A 23,801-nucleotide genomic window follows, 5' to 3' on the forward strand; every position below is an offset into this window, starting at 1 on the left:
TACAAATAAACATTATTTTTTATTAACCATCTACTAAAGAACAAATGGCACAAGTATTATTTAGCATGTACCCCCTCCCATTCACCATTTTATTTTCAGTGCTGGGGAGACAGTGTAAAGCTCGGGGAGGGCACAGAACATGAGCAGGCTCCAGGTGAGTGTAAGGCAGGCAGGAGAGGAGAACAGAGGAACAGGGAGCACTGGCAGAAGGCAAGGTGGCAGGAAAGGCTATTTGGAGTTTGAAGGTGGGAGTTGAAGCAGGGAAATTAAGATGGAGGCTTGTTGAAAAAGAGCGAGCTGAGTTGGCAGCATGTCAGCAGTTGGCAGCTGAGGGAGAGATAGGGGTGAGTGGAAAACAGTCTAAGAGCAACTGCTCCTAGAAAGCTAGGGTTTGCAGCACTCCATGAATACAGCAAAAGTCAGCTAGCTGACACTACAGCAGTTCTGGAGCACCTTGAAAAAGTAAGTCTACATGTACAGCTGCATGTAGAGCACACATACTGCACACCCAGACAGCATGGGTATAAACAGCAGTGGTAGAGGGTGAGGTCTGGCTTGGGTGAATAGAGTTGAGAAAGTGCCCTGCATGTCTGAACCCCTTCAGTATATACCCTACATGGTTCTCTATTCACCAAAGAAGTGCCTCCCACTATTTTTAGTAGTGTAGCGTCCTGCTACCAGAGCCTTGTATTGGCACGTGTAGCTACATGTGTAGTGCCTGTACTTTACATAATGCCATAAGTGTAAACACAGACATACTGTGTATTGGAACCAAGGGGATATGGAACACATATAAACATGTTCTTAGGTATAGAAAGCTAAAAAGAATTTTTTTTTAAAAGTATACAGAATGATAGAAACGTAGAGCTTGAGAAGTCATCAAATCCAGCCCCCTGTACTCGGGCAGGACCAAGTAAACCCAGATCACCCCTGATAGGTGTTTGTCCAATCTGTTCTTAAAAATCTCCAAAATGGGGATTGTAAAGCCATACTTGGAAGCCTATTCCACAGTTTAGCTACCCTTATAGTTAGACCGTTTTTCCTAATATCTAAATCTCCCTTGCTGCAGATTGAGCCCATTACTTCTTGTCCTATCTTCAGTGGACATGGACAACAATTGATCACCATCTTCTTTATATATTTGAAAACTGTTAATCTAGTCCCCCTCAGTCATCTTTTTTCAAGACTAAACATGCCGAGTTTTTTTTAACCTTTCCTCAGAGGTGAGGTTTTCTAAACTTTTTATCATTTTTGCTGCTCTCCTCTTGACTCTCTCCAATTTGTCCACATCTTTCCTAAAGTGTGGTGCACAGAAATGGACACAGTACTCCAGATGAGGCCACACCAGTGCAAAGTAAAGCAGGACAATTACTACCCTTGTCTTATATACAATACACCTGATACTACACCCTACAATGAAATTAGTCTTTTTCACAACTGCATCACGTCGTTGATTCATATTCAATTTGTGATCCACTATAACTAAGGCTACCTTTTAGTCGCGGGTATTTTTAGTAAAAGTCACGGACAGGTCACAGGCAGTAAACAAAAATTCATGGCCCGTGACCTGTCCATGACTTTTACTAAAAATACCAGTGACTAAAACTTGGGGGAGGGCTGCCCGGGGGTGCTGGAGGAGGGCGGCCGGGCAGCCTGAGCCCCCTGCTGAGGGTGGGAGGGGGAGGAGATGGCACGCAGCCCGGGACCCCCGCTGGTGCTAGGGGGGTTGGCGGGGCCGACAGGCTCCCTACCTGACTTGCGCCTCCTCCCCAGCAGCAGCAGAGTTTGGGTGTGGGAGGGGATTGGGGCATAGGATGGGGTGAGGTGGGTTCTGGGCAGCGCTTACCTGGGGGGCTCCCCGGAAGTGGCAGCTTCCCCCTCGCTCAGCTGCTAGGCGGAGGCATAGCCAGGCAGCTCAGCACACTGCTTCCACCAGCAGGCACCGCCCCCGCAGCTCCCATTGGCTGCAGTTCCCAGCCAATGGAAGCTGTGAAGCCAGTGCTCTGGGCAGAGGCAGCCCACAGTGGCCACGCCTCCGCCTAGCAGCTGAGTGAGGGGGATGTTGCCACTTCCGGGGAACCCCCCAGGTAAGCGCCATCCAGAGCCCACCTCACCCTATCCCACGCCCCAACCCTCTGCCCCCTCCCACACTCAAACTCTGCTGCTGAAGAGGAGAGGGGTGTGATGGCCTGAAACTGCCCCAGCAGGGGCCGGTGTGCCTGGCACAAGGGCTGCCCGAGCTGCCCCCAAGCCAGGTGCACTGGTCGCTGCAGAAGTCACCGAGGGTCACGGAATCCATGACCTCTGACACAAACTTGCAGCCTTAACTATAACCCCCAGATCTTTGCCAAAAATATTACCACCTAGCTAGTTATCCCCCATTTTGCAGTAGTGCATTTGATTTTTAAATTTCCAAGTGAAGTACTTTGCACTTATCTTTACTGAATTTCATCTTGTTGAATTCAGATCAGTTCTCCAATCTGTCAAGGTAATTTTGAATTCTAATTCTGTCCTCCAAAGTGCATGCAAATTTTATAAGCACACTCTACTCCATTATCAAGTCATTAATGAAAATATTGAATAGTACAGGACCCAGGATTGATCCGTGTAAGACCCCACTAGATATGCCCTTCCAGTTTGACAGCTAACCATTGATAACTACTCTTTGAGTACAGTATTTCAACTGGTTGTGCAACCTTACAGTCAAGATGAATTTACTATATTTCTCTAGTTTTCTTATGAGAATGTCTTGTGGGATTGTGTCAAAAGTCTTATCAAAATCAAGATATGTTACATCTATTGCTTCCCCCCATCCACTACGCCAGTAAACCTGTCAAAGAAGGAAAATTAGGTTGGATTGGCATGATTTGTTCTTGATAAATCCATTCTGGCTAGTCCTTATAAGCCTATTATCCTTTAGGCACTTATAAACTGATTGTTTAATAATTTGTTCCAGTATCTTTCCAGGTATTAAAGTTAGGTTGACTGGCCTATGATTCCCTGGGTCCTCTTTATTCCCTTTAAAGACAGGTAACTATGCTTGCCCTTCTCCAATCCTCTGGGACCTCAACTATTCTGCATGAGTTCCAAAAGATAATTGCTAATAGTTCTGAGATTGCTTTAGCTAGTTCCTTAAGTACAATTTCATTGTATTTACTGCAAGTCTACTGATACTTGAATCAAAATGTGATAGAATACTTTGTATTTCTATAGTGCCGTGTATATTATTATTTTATACTTATTTTCACGGGTGGACTCGGGCTTGGGGAGGTTAGCCCCTGGTCCGGCCTGCACCTTCTGCCCAATGCCCTGCACTCCCATAGAAGCCCAGAGGGCCCCCCACCAGTACACCGGGTGGGCAACACAGTGCTCCTCCCCCAGCCCTGGAGCGCCAGGCAGGTGGCACAGCCCACCCCCACCTCCCTCAACCCTGGAGTGCCAGGTGCTGTGCCCTGGAGCACTGTCTGGGCAGTGCACCTCCCCCAGCCTCAGAACGCCAGATGGGCAGGCGGTGCAGACCCCCTACCCCAACCCCCATTAGCCCCAGGGTGGGGAGAAGAGCCCCCTCCCCCCCAGCATAGCGCTGGGAAGCAGGAAGGGGACTGGGGGTGGAGTGTGGGTGGGGCCACGCAAGACTGTTTGAGGAGGCTCAGCCTTCCCCTGCCTTTGATACCCGCCACCCATGCTTATTTTACAGAATGGATAAATTAAATGAGTTTCACAAGATCACACAGCAAGCGTTTGAGAGATCCAGGAAGAAAACCCAGACCACTAGAGTCAGTCTTGTGCTTTAACCATCAGAACTTACTTCCTCTCTTAAACAAGAATTATTTCATTTTTAGTTTAAAAATGGTTAAAAAAAGATTTTGTACTTACAGGACTGTGTCTCTAGTATCAGTATGCGGAAGAAAAAGGGGAAAACATGATTAATAAACCTATATAATAAGACTGCAGGACTGACATTCTGCCTTTGTGTCACTCTGAAGCCTACAGTGTCTATTGAGTCAGCATGAAGCAATGGAAACAGCTAGAAGCATGGCTGACTGCTCTTTTTGGTTCAAATATCACCAGGTTCAATCATCACTGGGCTTTGTGGTTTTTTACAATCCAGTTTTTAAGTTCTTAGCCATTTTTATTCCGCCCCCCACGTTATGAATTGCATGGGTATGCCAGCACAGACTTTCACCTAGTTTTTTAAAAATAAGATTGTATGTCAAATATTTGCTTTAATGTGCCTTTTTATTCTAACCTTCATTTTGCGCTGATATTGCTTATAAGGTTCAACTGTAATGTTAATCCTAAATACAAAAGGATCACTCTATTATCCTAAGGAATAAAACACAGCAATCTGCAATGTAAAGTTATTTATACCCCTGGTCTATCTTAGGGTTTTCTATAGTACTCATCCCCTTAGCTTCGAAGCACTTACAATCCAATACAAATCTCATCCATCTGTTAAAAAGAATCCCCAGCACATCGCAATTTAAACCCAAAACGTGGATCCCAGAATAGAGAGATTATATTTGTAGGGGGCTTGGGGAGAAGATAATAGTCACTATTTTCCTTTCATTTGTTAAGGTTGCCCCCTGGAACATATCTCACACCTGGAACTAACATCAATCCCAGAAACAAAGTGGTAATGAATATATATGTGAGAGAGACATGCTGCACTCAACATCTGGAATTAAAATGGATGCTTGGTGCATCAGGAGTTAGACCCATCCTTCGCAGTAAAATCTGACCTTCCATAGAAAAGAGTAACGTCAATAGTTAATGTGAAACAAAATGTAAGGAACATATTAACTTGATTCTCTGCTAAATGTAATATATGGAACAAATTACTCACAGATATTGCTGGAGAAAGAGTGATGTTCCCTATAGATACTTTTAATTCATCCAATGAAGCCATAGTGTAGTGAGAGCTATTATTTGGCTGTACAGGTTTGATTTCTACATGGAACCTCCTTGGTTCATCATCTTCAGAGTCAGAATCACTGGATGAGTAGAAATGGTTCTCTTTGATATGTTTTTCTCAGTTAAGGTAACTGATATTTTAGTGTCGCCTATATAGTGAATAAATCAGTTTCTCATACACTCCTCAACATATACATCTGCGGCAAGTAAACACTTTCATGCATAAAACTAACAGTTAAAAAAGGGTCTGACAATAGCTACTTGAAAACACCATCCACAGTTTGCCAACACACATACTTTAAAGTTAAACTTTGATTCTTTCACCCTAAGCATCTAACAAATGCAGAAGGTATGTTAATGCAACTTTACTGTTACAAATTTAAAATCACAAATGACCAGAATGGAAAAATTTAGGCTCTGGAGTAGTATTAATTTGTCTGCAGTGCAGGTTGGAGCATAAAATGGAGAGTTAAGACTTCTGAGTTCTATTCCCAGCTCTGCTACCAACTCACTCTGTGACTACAGGCAACTTATCAAACCTCTGACTCATTTCTGCCCCTCTGTAAAGAAGTTATTGAATAATACAGTAACTGGAATTCTTCAAGATATATCTATTCCACTTTGGTGTGTATGTACTCCATACACTTGAGATTGGAGTCTTTTGTCTAGCAATGTCCACTGGGTCTGTACATGTGCTCTGAGAGTGCTCATGCTCCTGTACTGAGGGAATAAAAGGTGATATGGAACCAACTGACCCTCAATTTCTCCTCCATTGCAGAATCCAACTGTAGGACTCCGAAGACTGGGTTGAGGAATATGTGGACATCATCTCCAAGGATCTTTGTTACTGGACAGGTGTCATCAGGGCTGTCGCTTCTCCCCAGCTTCAAAGCATGTGCTATCACGCCCAGTCTCATGCCTAGTCTACACTGGGGGGATCGATCTAAGTTATGCAACTTCAGCTACATTACTTAGATCTACTTACAGTGGTGTCTTCACTGTGGTAAGTCGACAGCTGATGCTCTGCCGTCGACTCTGCCTACGCCTCTCGCCCTGGTGGAGTACCGGAGTTAACGGGAGAGCGCTCAGCGGTCGATTTATTGCGTCTAGACTAGACATGATAAATCAATCTCCGCTGGATCGATGGCTGCCCGTTGATCCAGTGGGTAATATAGAAAAGCCCTCAGTCACAAAGGTTTATTGTCATAACAGAGGGACTTAACTTTAGCCTTGACCCCAGGCTTCAGGGCTATCTCTCCCAGGAGTTTTTGGCACTCCAGCTCTTGGCAGCCTCCCAGCATCAGTCAGCTCTGCTCCCCTCCTGGAGCAGCAGCCATAGGGCTGCTTCCCTGAGCCCCTGGCCCTTGCTCCAGGGACCCATCACAGGAGCTAGCTCCACTCCAGTGAAGCTTTTCCTCCCCAAAGCTTAGCCTATCTCAGTCCTTCCTGCCCAGCAGCCTACTTGCAGCCTTTTATAGACTCAGGTGTAGCCCAACCCTCTATAATTGGCTGGATTGGGCTCACCTGCTCTGGTCCAGGAGTGCTGGCCTTAATCTAGCCACAGGGACTAGTTACCCTGTGACAACAGGTAAATAACTTTTCTTTCTTCAAGTGCTAGTCCACATACATATTCCACTCTTGGTGACTCCCAAGCGGTGAATTAACTAAGGTGGTGGGTGCTCTGAGTCTTCACAATAGACTGCAGAACAACTCTGCCAAAGTAAGCGTCTGTTCTAGATGCTTCCACTAAAGCATAATGTCTAGTAAAGGTATGCATAAGAGCCCTAGGTGGCAGCTTTACAGAGATCAGTTATGGGAATGCTTCTCAACAAAGCAGCTGAGGCTGACTGCAACCTACTGGAATGGGCTACAATACTGTCTGGTGGATCTAATTTAACTAGGTCATATCAGAGCCTAATACACCCTGAAATCCATTTAAATAATCTTTGGAAGGACACAGGGTGGCCTTTCATCCTCTCGGCAAAGAATAGCAGCAGCCTAGGAGAGGACCTAAAAGGTTTCATTCACTGAAGTTAAAAGGCTAGGGTCCTGTGCTCATGAAGGGTATGTATGTAGCTTAGCTTCACCATGATTAGTATGGGGCTCAGGAAAAAATGTAGGTAGATGTACGACTTGATTTATATGGAAATCTAACACTTTTTTTTGGTAGGAATTTAGGCTGTGTCCTAAGGAATACCTTAACAGTGGAAAATAGTATGGCGGGGGGGTTCCATTGTAAGAGCCCACATCTCCCCCACCCTCCTAGCAAATGTGACTGCCACAAAGAGGGAGGTCTTCATAGACAGGTGTAAGAGAGAACATCCCATGGGTACAAGACTCTCAAATTACTGAACATTTTGTACATATCTTTGTTGGGAAGAGTAACTCTCTATTGGAATCTGCCAAGAATACATGACAGACACCAGCTATTGCTGCCCCATATATGCAAATATACATTGTTAGACAACCACTGCTGAGTTCCTCCTCCCTGCTCAGGGCTTTTCATGGAGCTCCCACCCAGTGTCTGCAGTACTATCTCCCCTTGTTAGAGTGAACTGAGGAATTAGGATATGTATTAGGGTAGTTACATAGTTGCCCATTAGCACCCAATCCCGCCATTTTTGACAGGCTTTGGGTAATCTGAGGGGAAATTTTAATTCTTCATTTCCTTGTATTCATTTCCCAATGGAATCTTCCAGGTACCATGGCTTTAGGATGTCACATCCAAAGGACCTTAGATTTAAATAATGTCCCTCTTGCAACATGGCAATTCCAGTTAGCAACGGACACGAGCTGTGTGTTTGTCTGGGGGGGAATCCCCCATAAACGTACTGTGTGATAGTCTCTTTCAAAAAGGAGTTGAGAAACCAGGCTTAAAATGTTTGTTTTTGACCACTCCCATGCAAGCTGTCTGAGACAGAGATTAATCTGATATCCCTGTACATCTGCCTGTTGTGTTGAGAAGCACCCCCGTGACCTCAGCTCCAGTTGGCTCCAGGACTCTACCGGCCTTTGATTTCCAGAGATACTGGTAAGATTGTCCCTGTTACGACCACTGAGGGAAAGGAACATCATTCTTCCTCTAAGAGCAGAAGCTAGTCTCCTCAAAAGACCTCTGTAAGAAGAGTTCAGTCCTATGATTCTATGTAAAGTTCAAAATCTCCCCTTTAATTCCAATCTACGGAGATTCTATAGCCCAAGTTGGGCTCATTGTTCTACTGTTTAGTACCACCCACTGAACCTACCTGTCAATGACCAATAGAAAGACTGCAACCACTGAGGTGGCACCAGTTGCCCCCTCTCTCCATCATTGCCAATAACTGTACTGGTACCAAGCAAGTTGTTACAGATTATTTCAACTCTGGCTACTCCTATGGGCTATAAATTTATCCCCAATTTTAACAGCCCCATCTACTCAGTAACAATGAGATATACAGTACCAAAGGACCTCCAGGTTACAGAGGAAACTAAGTCCCCCCTTGCTATTGGTAGGGCATCACATTCTACCAGCATGAGGGCCCACTGCCTCAGTGATACCGACCTCCTCTTTGGTACTGAATGCTGCTGTGGGGTTACAATCTATAAGCCCTGACTCTGCAGCCCCTCCTTTGGCATTGAAATTTTCTTATTCCTCTTCTAACTCCCAACAAAGTGGGGAAGGATCTCCCACCTACTTCCCTAGAGCCTCTTCATCCAAGTTTTATGGGTCAGAGAGGAAGTCTAAGGTCTCCTACAGATCTAAGCAGCAGAAGCTATGAGGGTGACCATGTGTCCTGGTATCCTTCTCTTTGGGCCCCTACTCCTTTTCCTTATAATATTCCTTCACGGCCATACTGGAGCCCCAGATGTCCATATCAAGAGCATACCCTGAATGTATCACCTCACAGAGAGAAGTACGGGAGGCAGAAAACAGTTCAGCTTCACGCAGCTCCTCAAGATACCTAGCTTCCAGATGAATTGTCTGTAGGTGTGTGGCATTTCTCCAAAAAGGGCCATATTTTTGGAGTTTAATGTACCTATCCCTAAATCACCCACAACATATATAATTTGAAAGTTTATTTTATGTACATTTAGATGAGGTCTGATGGGGAGCTGTCAAGTGGTGCCATAAGCCTGCAGGTGAGGTGAAACAATGGTACCCAAAATGGGAAAGTGTCATTTTTTTGCACAGTTCCAGAAACTCAGCAACATGACTATAACTATAGTTTTTACTGTTCAAGTTAAACACTACATTAAAGTGTTGAAATTATTGGCCAAAGCTACCAAATGACAACATATTAAAATTTTTTATTTGTTTTGGCATGGGAATGTATTTTTCCCCCCAGATATGAAGAAGCTGTTTAGAATGTGACAAAAATGGTGATCATCAACATTTTGCAATATATTCTTAATTGTCAAAGTTTCTCACAAGTGATAATAGTTCTATATATTTTCAATTTAAAATTGCTGACCAGATCAGTCTCGCACTGAAGACTGTGCACAAGTAGTGGCAGATTACACAGTAGTTTGTACTGCATAGTAGGTAGATATAAATGTATGTGAATTCCTAATATAATGCCTCTCCATTTGTAAGCTTCTGTACATACAGTGTGGCATCTAGTCTGCCAGGTAGAAGGTTTTAATTTGTAATTGCCTATCCATGCAGTACTAGCCTTTGAAACATTCTACAAACTAGCTTTTTAATTCAGAGACTCTTATGCGCAGGTCAGTATTAGTGTTAGAAATAACAATAGAGAGCTTCCTACTAGGCTTCAAACAAACGGCACAAACAAAAATGACAATTGTAATACTATCATATAGCTCTAATTTAGCACAAGTCTGTATACTTGTATAAGATGAAAAATGGTGGTAGTAATGCTAGCAATATACTTGGGGAATTTTACTTCTACAGGGAAGTTATTGTATAAAACGACATGGAGGACATAAGCCCCCTTACATCAAGCCCCACTTGTACACCCTACACCCCTCCTGCATCCCAACCCCCTGCCCTGAGCTCCCTGCTGCACCCCAACCCCTGTGCACCCCAACCTCCTTCCCTGAGTCCCCTGCCGCACCCCAACCTTGTACCCTGAGACCCCTCATACACCCTGCACCCCTCCTCTGCCCCAATCCTTTGCCCTGAGCCCCTTCCTGCACACCCCACACTCCCTTCCGCACCCCAACCGCTTGCCCCAGCCCTGCATACAATTTCCCCACCCAGATGTGGCCCTCAGCCCAAAAAGTTTGCCCACCCCCATCTAACCTGTTCTTAAAAACCTTCAATGATGGCGATTCCACAAGGCAGTATGTTATGACACTTAACTACCCTGAGAGGTCCTTACTCCTAGGGGAATTCTTCACCACTGTGCGTGTGCAGAATTCATGTCACCCACAGATTTCTTTGCGTCGCCACAAAAAAATGTCTTCTGACAGGGAAGCCGCAAGAGCAGTTACGCGCCCCTCACCAGCAGTGTGGGCACATCACTTTGGGTGCCCGGAGCAGTTGGTGAAGTAAATCACTGTGGGAGGGCTGTGGCTCCTACTCTGTGCCAGGCTCAGCTGCTAGTCCGGGGCTGAGTCAGACCCACTCTCAGGAACCTTGCCTGGCTGCAGGAAGCTCTGCACTCCCTCTTCCTGTCCCCACCACTACTCAGCTGTAGTGGGAGGGGTCACTGTACAGGGAACTGCTCTCCCGTCCACCCAACCCCCCTGCGTTCAGACTTCCCTCATAAGCAGACCCCTCTGGCGAGCCCCATCCCCCTGCACACAGAACACCCACCCCACCTAAGGCCCAGCCCCTGCAACCCCCGCACCAAGACCCCTCTGCCAAGCCCCGCCCCCAGACCTCCCCCCCCGACAATCCTACCCCAATATATTTGCAATAGATAAAAGGATATTCTGGCTTGCTTCTGGTTTAATACTGTACCCTTCGTCATCTACGTCAGGAATGTTCTAAAAAGAAAAAAAAAGAAAATTTATGGCACTGACAAACTCTTCTATCCCTCTGAAATGTACACTCACAATAATGTATTTTTACTTGAAACTGTTATACTTAGGAATTTAGACTATTCACCCACGAAAGCTCATGCTCCAAAACGTCTGTTAGTCTATAAGGTGCCACAAGACTCTCTGCTGCTTTTACAGATCCAGACTAACACGGCTACCCCTCTGATACTAGACTTTGTTTGACACTATTGCCAGATTAAAATTACAGTATGTCAATTTGTGACAGTTACTCATTATTATTAGGCAATTATTTCCAGTTACGCTCCATGGCTCAGAAATTCTCTGGCAGTTCAGATTTCACATTTCAAATAAGTGCTAATGGGTCTGGAGTTATCTGTGTAACTTTAACAAAATGCACTGTATACAGATTGACTTTATTTGCCTGCAGTGGTAACTCTAAAGCACTTATTTTCCTGGCCCCACAGTTTTCAAATCTCTTCCCAATTTCTAATTCTATTCTTTTAGCTACATTATTGCAGGTTTTGATTTTGCAGGATCTCACACTCTTAACTAGTATACAGACTGGTAAGTCAATATTTCAATAGAAGACTAAGAAAAATCTAGATGGTGCAGGATGTAATTTCTTCTTCCATAGGTAGCAATCCTGTATCATTACTTTAATAAAAGATTTTCCCCTCATTAGTTTTAAAATATATGGATAAGATTTTAAAAAATGGGAAGCTCACATCAGGCTCCTGCATCCTTATTTAGGTACCAACATAAGAGTTTTCTGATTTTCAAAAATACTGAGCACTTAGCAGTTCCCAATGATTTAAGGTGAAATTGCTGGGCTTTCATCATTTTTGAAAATCAGGATACTTATGCAGGACTAAAAACAACACTTTAAGCATCTATTTTTAAAAAATTTAGCCACACAATTTTAACCTTATAAAATTATACTCAAAGAGAGCCTGCTAATCCAAGGAGGGGAGAAGAGCAGAAAGTTCCTTTAAGTCCACTAGTGACCTCTACATGCAGATTTAATTTGTCTGTGAAGCGCTTAGACATTATACTGACAGGCATTATAGAAAACTGCAAGACAGGGAGATTTTTAAAATGTAGAAATCTGACCTCTTATAAATCCCTTATTAAAAAAAGAACAACAGTCTAGGATTAGGATGCTAAATTGTTTCTTTTAACAAGTTGATTGGTTACACACTTGGCTGAAATACAGAAACTCACGAGGAAAAGAGCATGAAACAAGAAAGTAGTTTATATATGACTGACTAAACAGGCATTAGAAGCTTGCTCCAAAAATTTTGAGGCAGGACTTGGACATTTTTTCCTCATCCTGAATCTTTTAAACTATAGATCCAAGACACATACAGGAAACTTCGTGATGGCAGAAAAGGAAGTGAACTTAATGGTCTGTTACAGACAAACACTAGGGAAAGAAGTTATTTTCTAAATCAAATTTTCTATTTTTCTGCCCCCTCCCCTTTCTAATTAAAAGGGCAGGTGGTGGGAAGCAGTTGGGGGGTGGGCAGGGGGAGGATGGAGAATTAGTAGACCACAACCTTCCAGTAACATTTTTTAAGAAAAATCCAGGAACAAGAAAAACAGACTCCAGAATTCTTTCATAACCCATTTAAAGGCTGATAGTGAAGTGTGTCAGTTAAGAGCGCAAAGCAACAAGAAGTCAGGCCAGGAAATCTGACATAAGGCCTCTAAGAATACTTGCTACTTTCTTGGCAAAAAGCATGGGAGAGGATAATGCAGAGCAGCTGCAAACTCACTGCTGTAAAAAAAAATTGAAAAAAATTCAATCTGGGGAAATTGTCAAAGGGAGGGTCTGGACAGCAAAACAGTATTTCTTTGTATAGTTTAATATTGGTACAGTGTTTATGCTTTATTACCTATTTCAGTAGTTTTCAATGTTATTCATAGGATTTCTTCAATTTAAATTGAATGTTTGGTGGGTCTTACTAGTTATTTACATCTTGTTTATCAATGTTTTCACTGTCTGACCACTAAATCCTACCCCCAGTCATTTATTGGATTTTCTGGGTTTTCTTTTGGGCTCTCTTGTTCTCCAGTAGCTACCTCTGCCATGTTTACACCCGAAAACTGAACCAATCCTGACTGAACTAGTGAGATGATCAGTATAACCATAGCAGCAACACTTGCTTGTTCTCTGCACCACTGCAGATTTGCCCCATTGTCCACATTAGAGCTGTTGGAAACAATTTCAGTTGCAGCACCCTCTTTATATTTTTCCCCACAGTTCATAGCAATACTTCCTAGAAGCACTGGATTCTGAGAAATTTCAAAAGGCTGCAGCTACCTTATGGGTCCAGCAGTAGGATGACTATCTGAACCATTTTCATACTAATACTATATCTGAACCAATACAGGCTGAAAGGGATTAGACTAAACTTATTTAGACGGGCTGAAATTAACTCTACTTCAAACAGTATTTGGCATGCACATAAACTGAAGCACTTGTGTGTGGATACACTGTACTGTACAAGTGGGCTTTGAAGACCATATGGTTCTTAGAATGTACAAATCTGTCCAGTGTAGACAATGTCTTGGCTATCTGTATGGGGTATTTAAGTGAATTCTCTGTAATCTGTTCAACTTTCTGTGCAGAACCATGTATATTTCATTTGAGAGTGCTGCAGCATTTCTGGTTAGAGATCATTCTCTGTACTATCCACATTTATTTTAAGTTATCTGACACATGTTTCTCTAACAAAGGAGAATAAAATCACTATGAAATATTCCTGCAAGATATATAAATTCATTTCTGATGTGATCATCTTGACTATAATAAAGAACTACCAACAAATACATACACAGTCAAAATTGTCCAATTTCTCAAATCTAAATAAGGAGTATCAAAACTGTTGACAGATTGTGTGTGCATGTGCCAAGCATCCTCATGCCTGCACTTGAAAATATGAATCTTTCTAACCCTACAGATAGTTTTATTTTCAGTAGTTAATTTAAGAAGGAGCTTCTTGTATTACATTATTTACCCTGGAAATGGAGCAGTAGATGCAAGATTTGCCAAGTGAACATAGACCAATCAAATGGAAAAAGCTCTGTTACTTTCAAGTTTCCAAGAGGCTACTAATGTGAAATAAAATGCAAAAGTAGAGCAATATATTCAAAAGCATCTCTCTAATGTTTAATTTCAATAAATAGATCCCGGATCACCAAGAAGTCAGAGGCTGATTTTAAGAAGTTTTTTAGGTTTTCTAATTTTACTTTTCAATAAATAAAATTTTTGTCCCAAAAGATGAGTATAAGTTTACCTTGTTTATTTTTTCCTCAAAGGACCAACATAGCTTCAGTGGTCACCTTAAAATATTTATTTGCCAATAGTTACCATATTCTCTGAGATACTACAGTTTTTTCCCTATACTTAAAATATGAAATAATTTAGTAAATATGCAGCATCTGGTGGTAAATGTTTACATTTTAATGGCATCCAGTATGTTTTAATTTAGCCTCACCTTTTACAATTTTATTTTGATTGACAGAGCCTCATCTCATAGCAATCAAGGCATGGATTGAAAGAAGCCTGGGCATAAGTAGTCAATACTCTTTCTCCATTGCCCTCCCCCTCAAAAAAAAAAAAAAAAGTTGAGAGAGGCAAAATAGATTGAGGAAAGTTTCAGAACTAAAAGGATGTAGCAATGGTCATTTAATTGCCTAAATTTGCTACCATTTCCTTAAGTCTAGTACATTCAATCAGTTATTACGATAGAATTCCTGTGCAAATATTAATCAACATAGTTTTTGATACTGCCAATAAAACCAAGAGAAATTTTTACATCCACAAAAGAGAAGCATCAGATCAAAAATCTGTGTACATGTCAAACTTTTATTTCAAAAAGGCTTAAAACGTGGGAAAAAATGTCATATGAATGTTTTGCATTGCTGCAATATAATGAAATTCAAAAACATTTTTCCATATATGATATATCATATAATGTGTTCGTCAAACTTTATAAAAGTTTTTAAAGCTAATCTCTTGTTCGTTCTTCCTTTACTGGGGTGGTGTTTGTCTCTTAGGTTTGTATTTATACAGCTCCCTTGGTTTTGGCATTTGGGTATAACCACAATTTGAATATTAAACAATAACTTTTCCAGTTCACTTCCTTAACTTTATTTTCTTCTCTTTTGTATCTTGCTGTATTTCCAACTCAGTGGATTCCCTGGACTTTGTGACTCTCTTTTCTGGGCCATAAGAACGCTAAACGGGATACAAGGTTTTATTTTGTTGCTGTTGTTGTTGGTTAATTTGTTTGGGTCTGATTTCTGGAGAAGAAGGGACATGTTTGGTTAGATGGGAGTGTCATTCTTGCTATGATAGAAAGACTTTCAAACGCTTTGCAGCATTTTTTATAGGGTAGCAGACAAGATTTGCCTAATCTTTTCTGGAAATTCATTCCATGGGGAAATATCCTGATCAAGAATACTTTGTCTCCTGCTCTTATGCATTTCATCCTGGGTTTTGTGATCTGCATTGTTTCAAAAGAGACAACTCTCTCAAAAACTAATCTTTTGAAAAAGCATTGTGCAGGTTTCCTTTGAGGAGGAGGATTGATAGGTCAGATCTAGAGTGATCACTTTGTGAAGTGTTCGCCCACAGGTGATAGGGTGTTTTTGTCTTTTGTCATTTTGCTGTGTGAGTTCACTTGAGAGCATAGTGATTGTCTAGTTTCACCCACATAACTGTTATTGGGGCATTTAGTGCATAAGATGAGGTACACCACGTATTGTGATGGGCATGTGTAGGATCCATGGATCTTGAAAGGTGTGTTGATCATTGTAGGAGTGGAGCTATGTCTGCAGGTTTTGTATCTATTGTTCTGGCAGGGTCTGGTGCTGCTTTGAGTTGATATGTCTTGGTCTGTGGGGGGCTTGTGTCTGATGATGAATTTGCAGAGGTTGGGAGGTTGTTTGAAAGCCAGAGGTGAGGGTTCAGGAAAGATTTCTCTCTCAGACTTGAAAAGGAGCTCTGTGTGGCTCAAAAGCTTGTCTTTCTCACCAACAGAAGTTGGTCCAATAAAAGATATTACCTCACTCCAGTGACGGATTAACAAATTTGCTGCCCCTAGGCCCTCAAAAAATTGCCGCCCCCAGCTCACCTCCGCTCCCCCACGGCAAGCCTGGGAGGGAGAGGGGAGATGTGGCGCGTGTGGGGGACGGTGGAGGTGGAGTGATGGTGAGCTGGGGCAGGGAGCAGTTCCCTGTGCCAGCCGACCACAGGTCACCTCCGCTATCCCCCGAGCACACCGCTACTCGCTTCTCCTCCCTCCCTCCCTCCCAGCGCTTTCGTGCGGCAAGCCTGGGAGGAAGGGGGGGGAGAAGAGGAGTTGTGGCACTCGGGGGATGGCAGCAGTGGAGCGGAGGTGAGCTGGGGCGGAAAGCGGTTCCCGGCCCCCCGAGTTACTCCCTGCACACGTGGGCCCCAGCTCACCTCTGCTCTGCCTCCTCTGAGTGTGCCGCTACTCGCTTCTCCCTCCCTCCCAGCACTTTTGCGCAGTAAGCCTGGGAGGGAGATGGAAGGAGGGAAGCGCGATGTGCCTGGGCGAGGAGGCAGGCCAGGGATTTGGGGAAGGGGCGGAGTTGGGGAGGGGGCGTGAGCAAATTTGCCACTCCTGCAAATTTGCCACCCTAGGCCTAGGTCTTGTTGGCCTAGGCGATAATACGCTGCTGCCTCACTCACCTTGTCTTTCTAATATCCTGGGACCAACATGGCTACAACTACTCTTCAATAAGGGTCAGGGACTGGGAAACAGCCACAGAGCCTTCCAAGGGAAACCCTTGGTTGCTCAGTTCCCAGAAAGCAACTGGGAAAGAAGAGGAAAAAGCCAGAATGAGACCTGCTTTGGGTGCTACTGAGGCAGCTGCCCCTCTGACTGACTAGCTGCAAGCCAGCTGACCCTTTCATATGGCTATAAAAGCTGGTCAGGGGGAGACAGAGATGAAAGGAAAGGTGTTCCTATCACTTATGAGTAAGGCTATGTTTTAGTCATGGGTATTTTTAGTAAAAATCATGGACAGGTCATGGGCAGTAAACAAAAATTCACAGCCCATGACCATGACAAGTGCTTGGGTGGGGGAGGGGGGAAGAGGCAGCAGCGCACAGCCCAGGACCTCCGATGGTGCTGGGGAAGGGTTGGCGAGGCTGGCAGCCTCCCTACCTGGCTTCGAACCTCCTCGGAAGCAACGACATCCCCCTCCCTCAGCTCTTAGACAGAGGTGTGGCAAGGCAGCTCTGTGCCAATGGGAGCTGCGGGGGCAGTGCCTGCAGGCGAAGGCACCGCCGCCTAGGAGCCGAGGGATGTCGCCACTTCTGAGGAGCCCCCCGCGAGGTAAGCGTCGCCCAAAGCCCTCACCCCCTCCTGTATCCCAAGACTGCACCAGCAGAGGTTGCTCCGCCGCAAGCACCACCCCCGCAGCTCACATTGGCTGGGAACCGCAGACAGAAGTTCATTAGAACCTAAACCAAAAAACTTCTGTATCAGTAGCAACAAATTCAAGTGTACCCAGAAAAGATTAAGAAACCAGTGTATTCTTTAGAGTACTGGTGTAATATGCTCCCTCCTGTAACACTTTTAAAGCAGCAGACAGATTCCTGCTTCAACACGTTCACTTTTGAAATACTAGTGGGTCGAGGACCAGCAATATATCAGGTCTGTGTCATGCTCATTTTAATTTTCATTAGTCTTAATTTTCAACAATGAAATCCAAAATTGTATTTTCAGCTTTTTCTTACTATACTCCTCATGTAAATATCATTGCCTGCATGTATGTCATACTAAGGAAAAAAAGATTTTCCTCTGTACACATCTCAAGGCACAACAGTTCTCAATTAAAAATGAGTGAATTTACACCTTGCTCTAATTTCCTGCTGAAGAGAGTTTTTCCACTAAATATTTCTGTTTTTAATACCATATAACACATTGACAGCTTATAAGGTAATATCTTAAATCAATCTTTTCTCAAATTTGGTATTCTATCTTGAAGCTCTAACTTTAACATCCAGAATATTTAGATCCAATTTCTCTTTTTTGAAAACTTTCAGAACTGTGTGATTTTAAAAACAGGAGAAGGGGAGCTTCACATGGTCCAGTACCTTAGTTCAGCTTGTTCAAATCACAAGGTTCTTAGCTATGCTTGACCTCAAGCTGACCTAGTTTATATGCCAAAAAAGTACTAATGAAGCTTGACAAAGTAAACAGAACAAAAACAAATAGCCAAAAGCTGTGAATATGCCGATAAAATAATACAACCAAACTGACTCCTGAAACTATTTAAATTACAATGGTAAGCTATTTTCAATATTTCAGGATCTTTCATGGTTAAAACAGATTAAAATAAAACATCTTTATAAACACAATAAGCATTTACTTAGATATGAATCTGGCCAGATCCAATATGGAAAAAAAAATCCACGCAGTAGCCAGGGATAATGGGGGGGAAAATGTCAGTAACCGGTAATTCTGCCTTCTTTATTAGCATACAATTGTGAAAACTCATCTTATACAAGCGATTATTAAATTGTTTCTAATGTAGTGAATGCTTGCAAGCAACCTATTAAAACACAAAATTAGTGGGTAAATTCTTTTAGAATTTCAACTAAAAAAATCTATGTATTACTTTGTATGTCAGGTCTGATTTTGTAAATATTCTTGAAACTATGATTTATCAACAATGTTACTTGAGCACCTATACACAGTCATGCACTGAGTTAAAAATCAGTAGTATAGTCAAGGGTATATGCAGGTAAACAGAGTTTACCCACTTCTCATTTGGGGTATATGGCGTTTAGGTTAGGTTAGTTTACACACTTCTTTTTTTAAATCACTACACTCAGCAGCTAAAATGATGAGTGACCTGAAAAGCATCTTGTCCCTGACTTTAATGCTCTTAAAAATTTGGCTCTCAGTGTTACCAAGCAGCCATAAGGCCATGTCTACACTTACTGGGATCGATGCAGCAGGAGTCGACTTCACAGGTCTAATGAAGACCCACTAAATTGACCGCAGAGAGCTCTCCAGTCGATTCCAATACTCCACCAGAACAAGAAGAGTAAGGTAAGTTGACGGGATGAAGTGTGGTGTAGACACCACAGTAAGTCGACCTAAACTACGTTGACTAGCGTAACTTAGGTTGACTTACCTCGGTAGTGTTGATGTGAAGGCCTCTATTTTTACTTAATTTAGGACAAGTGAAAAAAGTGCATTATGGTCCTGATCCAAAGCCAATGGAAAGATTCATTGACTTCTGTGAGCTATGATTCAGGCTCCATATCCTGGGAAGCTCTCTTGACTAATGTAGCAGATGATAAAAAACGGTTACTTACCTTTGTAACTGTTGTTCTTCGAGATGTGTTGCTCATATCCATTCTAGTTAAGTGTGCGCACGCCGCGTGCACGTTCGTCGGAAGATTTTTACCCTAGCAACCCCAGTGGGTCGGCTGAGCGCCCCCTGGAGTGGCGCCATAACGGCACCGCATATATACCTCAGCCGACCCACCCGACCCTCAGTTCCTTCTTGCCGGCTACTCCGACAGTGGGGAAGGAGGGTGGGTGTGGAATGGATATGAGCAACACATCTCGAAGAACAACAGTTACAAAGGTAAGTAACCGTTTTTTCTTCTTCGAGTGATTGCTCATATCCATTCCAGTTAGGTGATTCCCAAGCCTTACCTAGGCGGTGGGGTCGGAGTGAGACGTGGCGGAATGCAGGACCGCAGAGCCAAAGGCTACGTCATCTCTCGACTGTTGGACCAGGGCATAGTGCGAGGCGAAAGTATGAACGGACGACCAGGTCGCCACTCGGCATCTCTCTTGTATCGGTACTTGCGCCAGAAAGGCAGCGGAGGATGCCTGGGCCCTGGTAGAGTGGGCGGTGAGATGGCCCAAAGGGACATTGGCCAAGCTATAACAGGTGCGTATGCACTCTGTGAGCTAGGAGGAGATTCGCTGCGACGAGACAGGAAGACCTCGCATCCGGTCTGCAATTGCCACAAACAGTTGCGGGGATTTGCGGAACGGTCTTGTCCAATCAACACAGAAAGCCAACGCCCAACGAACATCAAGGGAGTGAAGTCGTTGCTCTCGCGAGGATGCGTGAGGCTTTGGAAAGAAAACTGGAAGGAAGATGTCCTGGTTATTGTGGAACGCGGACACTACCTTTGGGAGAAATGCCAGATGTGGACATAGTTGCACCTTGTCCTTATGAAAAACGGTGTACGGTGGGTCCACCATGAGCGCTTTGAGCTCGGAGACCCGTCTGGCTGATGTGATAGCCACTAGAAAAACCGTCTTCCATGACAAGTACAGCAAGGAACAGATGGCCAGCGGCTCAAAGGGTTGGGACATGAGCCTGCTGAGGACGAGATTGAGGTCCCAGGTGGGAATCGGGTGGCGCACCTGGTGGTAGAGACGGTCAAGGCCCTTTCTGAAATGGGTAGTCAGCGGATGTATCCTCCCTCACCGGGGTGGAAAGCGGAGATGTCCGCTAAGTGCACCTTTATAGAGGACAGTGCAAGGCCTTGCTGTTTTAGCGACCAGAGATAGTCAAGGACCATTGGAAGCGGAAGCTCGGAAGGAATAGCGTCGCGCGCTTGAGCCCAGCAAGCGAAGCACTTCCACTTGGCCAGGTAGGTAGATCGAGTGGAAGGGTTTCTGCTGCTCAATAAAACGTGCTGCACGGGGGCAGAGCAGCGCAATTCCGACTGGTCTAGCCACACAGGAGCCACGCCGTGAGGTGGAGGGCCGTCAGGTCTGGGTGATGGAGAGTGCCGTGATCTTGTGTTATAAGATCCGGGTGAAGCGGCAGAGGAATTGGGCCGGCTACCGACAGACGGAGCAGCGTGGTGAACCAGTGTTGCCTGGGCCACGCTGGCGCAATTAAGATGAGACGTGCCTTGTCCCGTCGGAGCTTCAGCAGGACTCTGTGTATGAGGGGGAACGGAGGAAAGGCGTAGAACAGATGACGAGTCCATGGAAGGAGAAACGCGTCTGACAGAGAGCCCGGTGACAGGCCTTGAAAGGAGCAAAACTCCTGGCATTTGCGGTTCAATCGGGATGCAAACAGGTCTACATAGGGAAATCCCCACTGTTGGAAAATGGCATGAGCGATGTCTGCTCTCAGCGACCACTCGTGGCAGAGAAAGGACCTGCTCAGGCGATCCGCGATGGTGTTCTTGACGCCAGGAAGGAAAGACACCACCAGATGTATCGAGTGGGCTATGCAGAATTCCCAGAGTAGTATCGCCTCGTGGCAGAGGGGGGAAGAGCGGGTCCCGCCTTGCTTGTTGATATAGTACATGGCCGTTGTGTTGTCCGTAAAGACTGAGACACAACGGCCGTGGAGGCGAGTTCGGAACGCCTGGCATGCCAGGCGCACTGCCCGGAGCTCCCTGACGTTGATGTGCATATTCAATTCCTGCACCGACCAAAGGCCTTGAGTACGAAGATCGCCGAGATGGGCTCCCCATCCGAGGGACGAGGCGTCCTTTGTCAGGGAAAGGGAAGGTTGAGGAGCATGGAATGGGACCCCCGCGCATACGTGGGAAGGGGTCAGCCACCAATCCAGGGATTGAAGGACACCCGCTGGAATGGTGAGTAGGGTATCCAGAGGACGGTATCCTGTGCGGACGGTATCTGGAGTGGAGCCACAGCTGGAGTGGGCGGAGGCGGAGCCTGGCAAACGGAGTTACGTGTGTGCAAGCCGCCATATGACCGAGGAGGCGGAGACAAGCACGGGCCGAGGTCATATGAGAGGCCTGAAGGGCGCGGATTAGCTGTGTAAGGACCTGGAACCGTAGCTGAGGAAGGTAGGCTCTGGCTAGAGATGAGTCCAGGGTCGCGCCAATAAAGTCCAACCTCTGAGTTGGTACTAAGGTGGACTTCTCTATGTTGAGAACTAGGCCCAGGCGCGTGAATAAGTCTTTGATCACTGTGACTTGTTGCTGGACCGAGGCCTGCGATTCCCCCCTGATGAGCCAGTCATCCAGGTAGGGAAAAACGCAGATGCCGCGCCAACGGAGGTGGGCAGCGACAACGGCCATGCACTTTGTGAACACCCTTGGGGCTGTGGATCGTCCGAAGGGAAGGACCGCAAACTGGAAGTGAAGGTGAGCGATCGTGAAGCGGAGGAAGCGTCTGTGCGGTGGAAAGATGGCGATATGAAAATAAGCGTCCTTCATATCGAGGGCGGCATACCAGTCTCCCGGATCCAAAGTAGGGATAATCGTCCCGAGGGATACCATGCGGAATTTCAACTTCAGCATGTATGTGTTGAGGTCCCGCAGGTCGAGGATGGGTCTGAGGCCCCCTTTGGACTTGGGGATCAAAAAATAACGGGAGTAAAACCCCTTGCCCCTCTCCCTCTCCGGAACCTTCTCGACCGCTCCGATGGCCAGGAGCGAATGCACCTCTTGTAAGAGGAGTTGCTCGTGAGAGGGGTCCCTGAAGAGGGACCGGGAAGGAGGGTGAGGGTGAAACGAACTGTAGTTGGTAACCACGTTCCACGGTGCATAGGACCCAGGCATCGGTGGTTAGCCGGGCCCACGCCGGGAGGAAATAGGAAAGGCGGGATCTGGAGAAAGATCTGGTATGCCATCCCCGGGCGCATCTTCAAAAGGATGGTTTAGGCCCTGGTGGTTTAGAGGGGGTTCGCCCCTGGGACAGTTGGTTGCCAGGCTGTCGTCTACGTCCCCCACGATCCCGTCGCCGACCAGAGTCCTGCCTGTAGCGAGGCATATAGTAAGGGCGGTTAAACTGGGGGCGGAACGGACGCCTCTGGGTAGCAGGGATATGCATCCCCAAAGTACGGATGATGACCCTGTTGTCTTTTAGGTTCTGGAGTCTGGAGTCCGTCTTTTCGGAGAAGAGAGCCTTGGAATCAAAAGGAAGGTCCTGAATGGTGTACTGAACTTCAGGAGGGAGCGTCGAACTCTGAAGCCAAGAGATCCGGCGCATGGTAATGCCCGAGGCTATAGTACGTGCCCCCGAGTCAGCTGCGTCTAAGGAGGCTTGTAACAAGGTGCGTGCTACCTTTTTACCTTCCTCTACGAAGGCCGCGAACTCCTGTCGGGAATCCTGAGGTAGGAGCTCTTTGTACTTCTCTACCTCAGCCCAAGTGTCATGCCCGTAACGGCTTAGCAAGGCCTGCTGGTTAGCCACTCGGATCTGCAGGGCACCAGCAGAGTAGACCTTGCGACCAAGCAAGTCCATTCGTCTGGCATCCTTTGATTTAGGAGCTGGGCCTTGCTGGCCGTGACGCTCTTTATCGTTGACAGACTGCACCACCAACGACGAGGGGATAGGGTGTACATACAGATATTCATATCCCTTGGAAGGGACCATGTACTTGCGTTCCACACCCCTTGCTGTGGGCGCAATAGAGGACGGAGTCTGCCATAGGTTTTCAGCAGTCGCCTGAATAGTCTTAATGAAGGGTAGGGCTATGCGGGTAGGGGCGTCTGCTGACAAAATGGTCACTATCGGATCGTCCACTTCCGATACCTCCTCCGCCTGCAGGTCCATTCGCAGTGCCACCCTGCGAAGGAGCTCTTGGTGTGCCTGTAAGTCAATTGGTGGGGGACCTGCAGACGACGACCCCACCACCGCCTCATCCGGGGAAGAGGAAGAAGAAGAAATCCCGGGCATGATGGTGTCCCGGTCAGCGTCTGGGACCTGGGAAGGTTCCTGTTCCAGAGGTTCCTGGGCAGGCTGATTACATTCCTCCGCACACGATGGTACCTCAGTGTCAACTGGGGGGCAGCTTATTGTAGCCTCCGGGATGCGGGACTCGTGTGGTACGGTGCGCGTGGTAGGCACAGGAGCGCCTTGGACTTGGTGGTAGGCCCAAGGGGTCCAATAACCCCAGTGATGAGGGTCCTGGTCCGCATAATGGGACTGCTGAAA

The 23,801-nt window shown here is 45.5% G+C and overlaps 1 protein-coding gene across 4 annotated transcripts in view; it reads right to left on the reverse strand.

Annotated features, from left to right (window-relative positions):
- Positions 1–23,801, reverse strand: part of FCHO2 (FCH and mu domain containing endocytic adaptor 2) — a 220,784-nt gene that overhangs the window by 61,535 nt on the left and 135,448 nt on the right. For 3 of the 4 annotated variants that reach the window (XM_045020802.1, XM_045020803.1, XM_045020806.1), the window contains 3 exons: positions 10,791–10,845; positions 4,847–5,025; positions 3,877–3,888 (listed from right to left, as the gene is read on the reverse strand). In XM_045020802.1, the coding sequence (XP_044876737.1) occupies positions 3,877–3,888; positions 4,847–5,025; positions 10,791–10,845 (246 nt within the window). The remainder of the gene's footprint in view (positions 1–3,876; positions 3,889–4,846; positions 5,026–10,790; positions 10,846–23,801) is intronic. The other variant, XM_045020805.1, reaches the window with a different exon arrangement.

This window comes from Mauremys mutica, chromosome 6, assembly GCF_020497125.1.
Source record: "Mauremys mutica isolate MM-2020 ecotype Southern chromosome 6, ASM2049712v1, whole genome shotgun sequence".
NCBI classification, from domain to species: Eukaryota; Metazoa; Chordata; order Testudines; family Geoemydidae; genus Mauremys; species Mauremys mutica.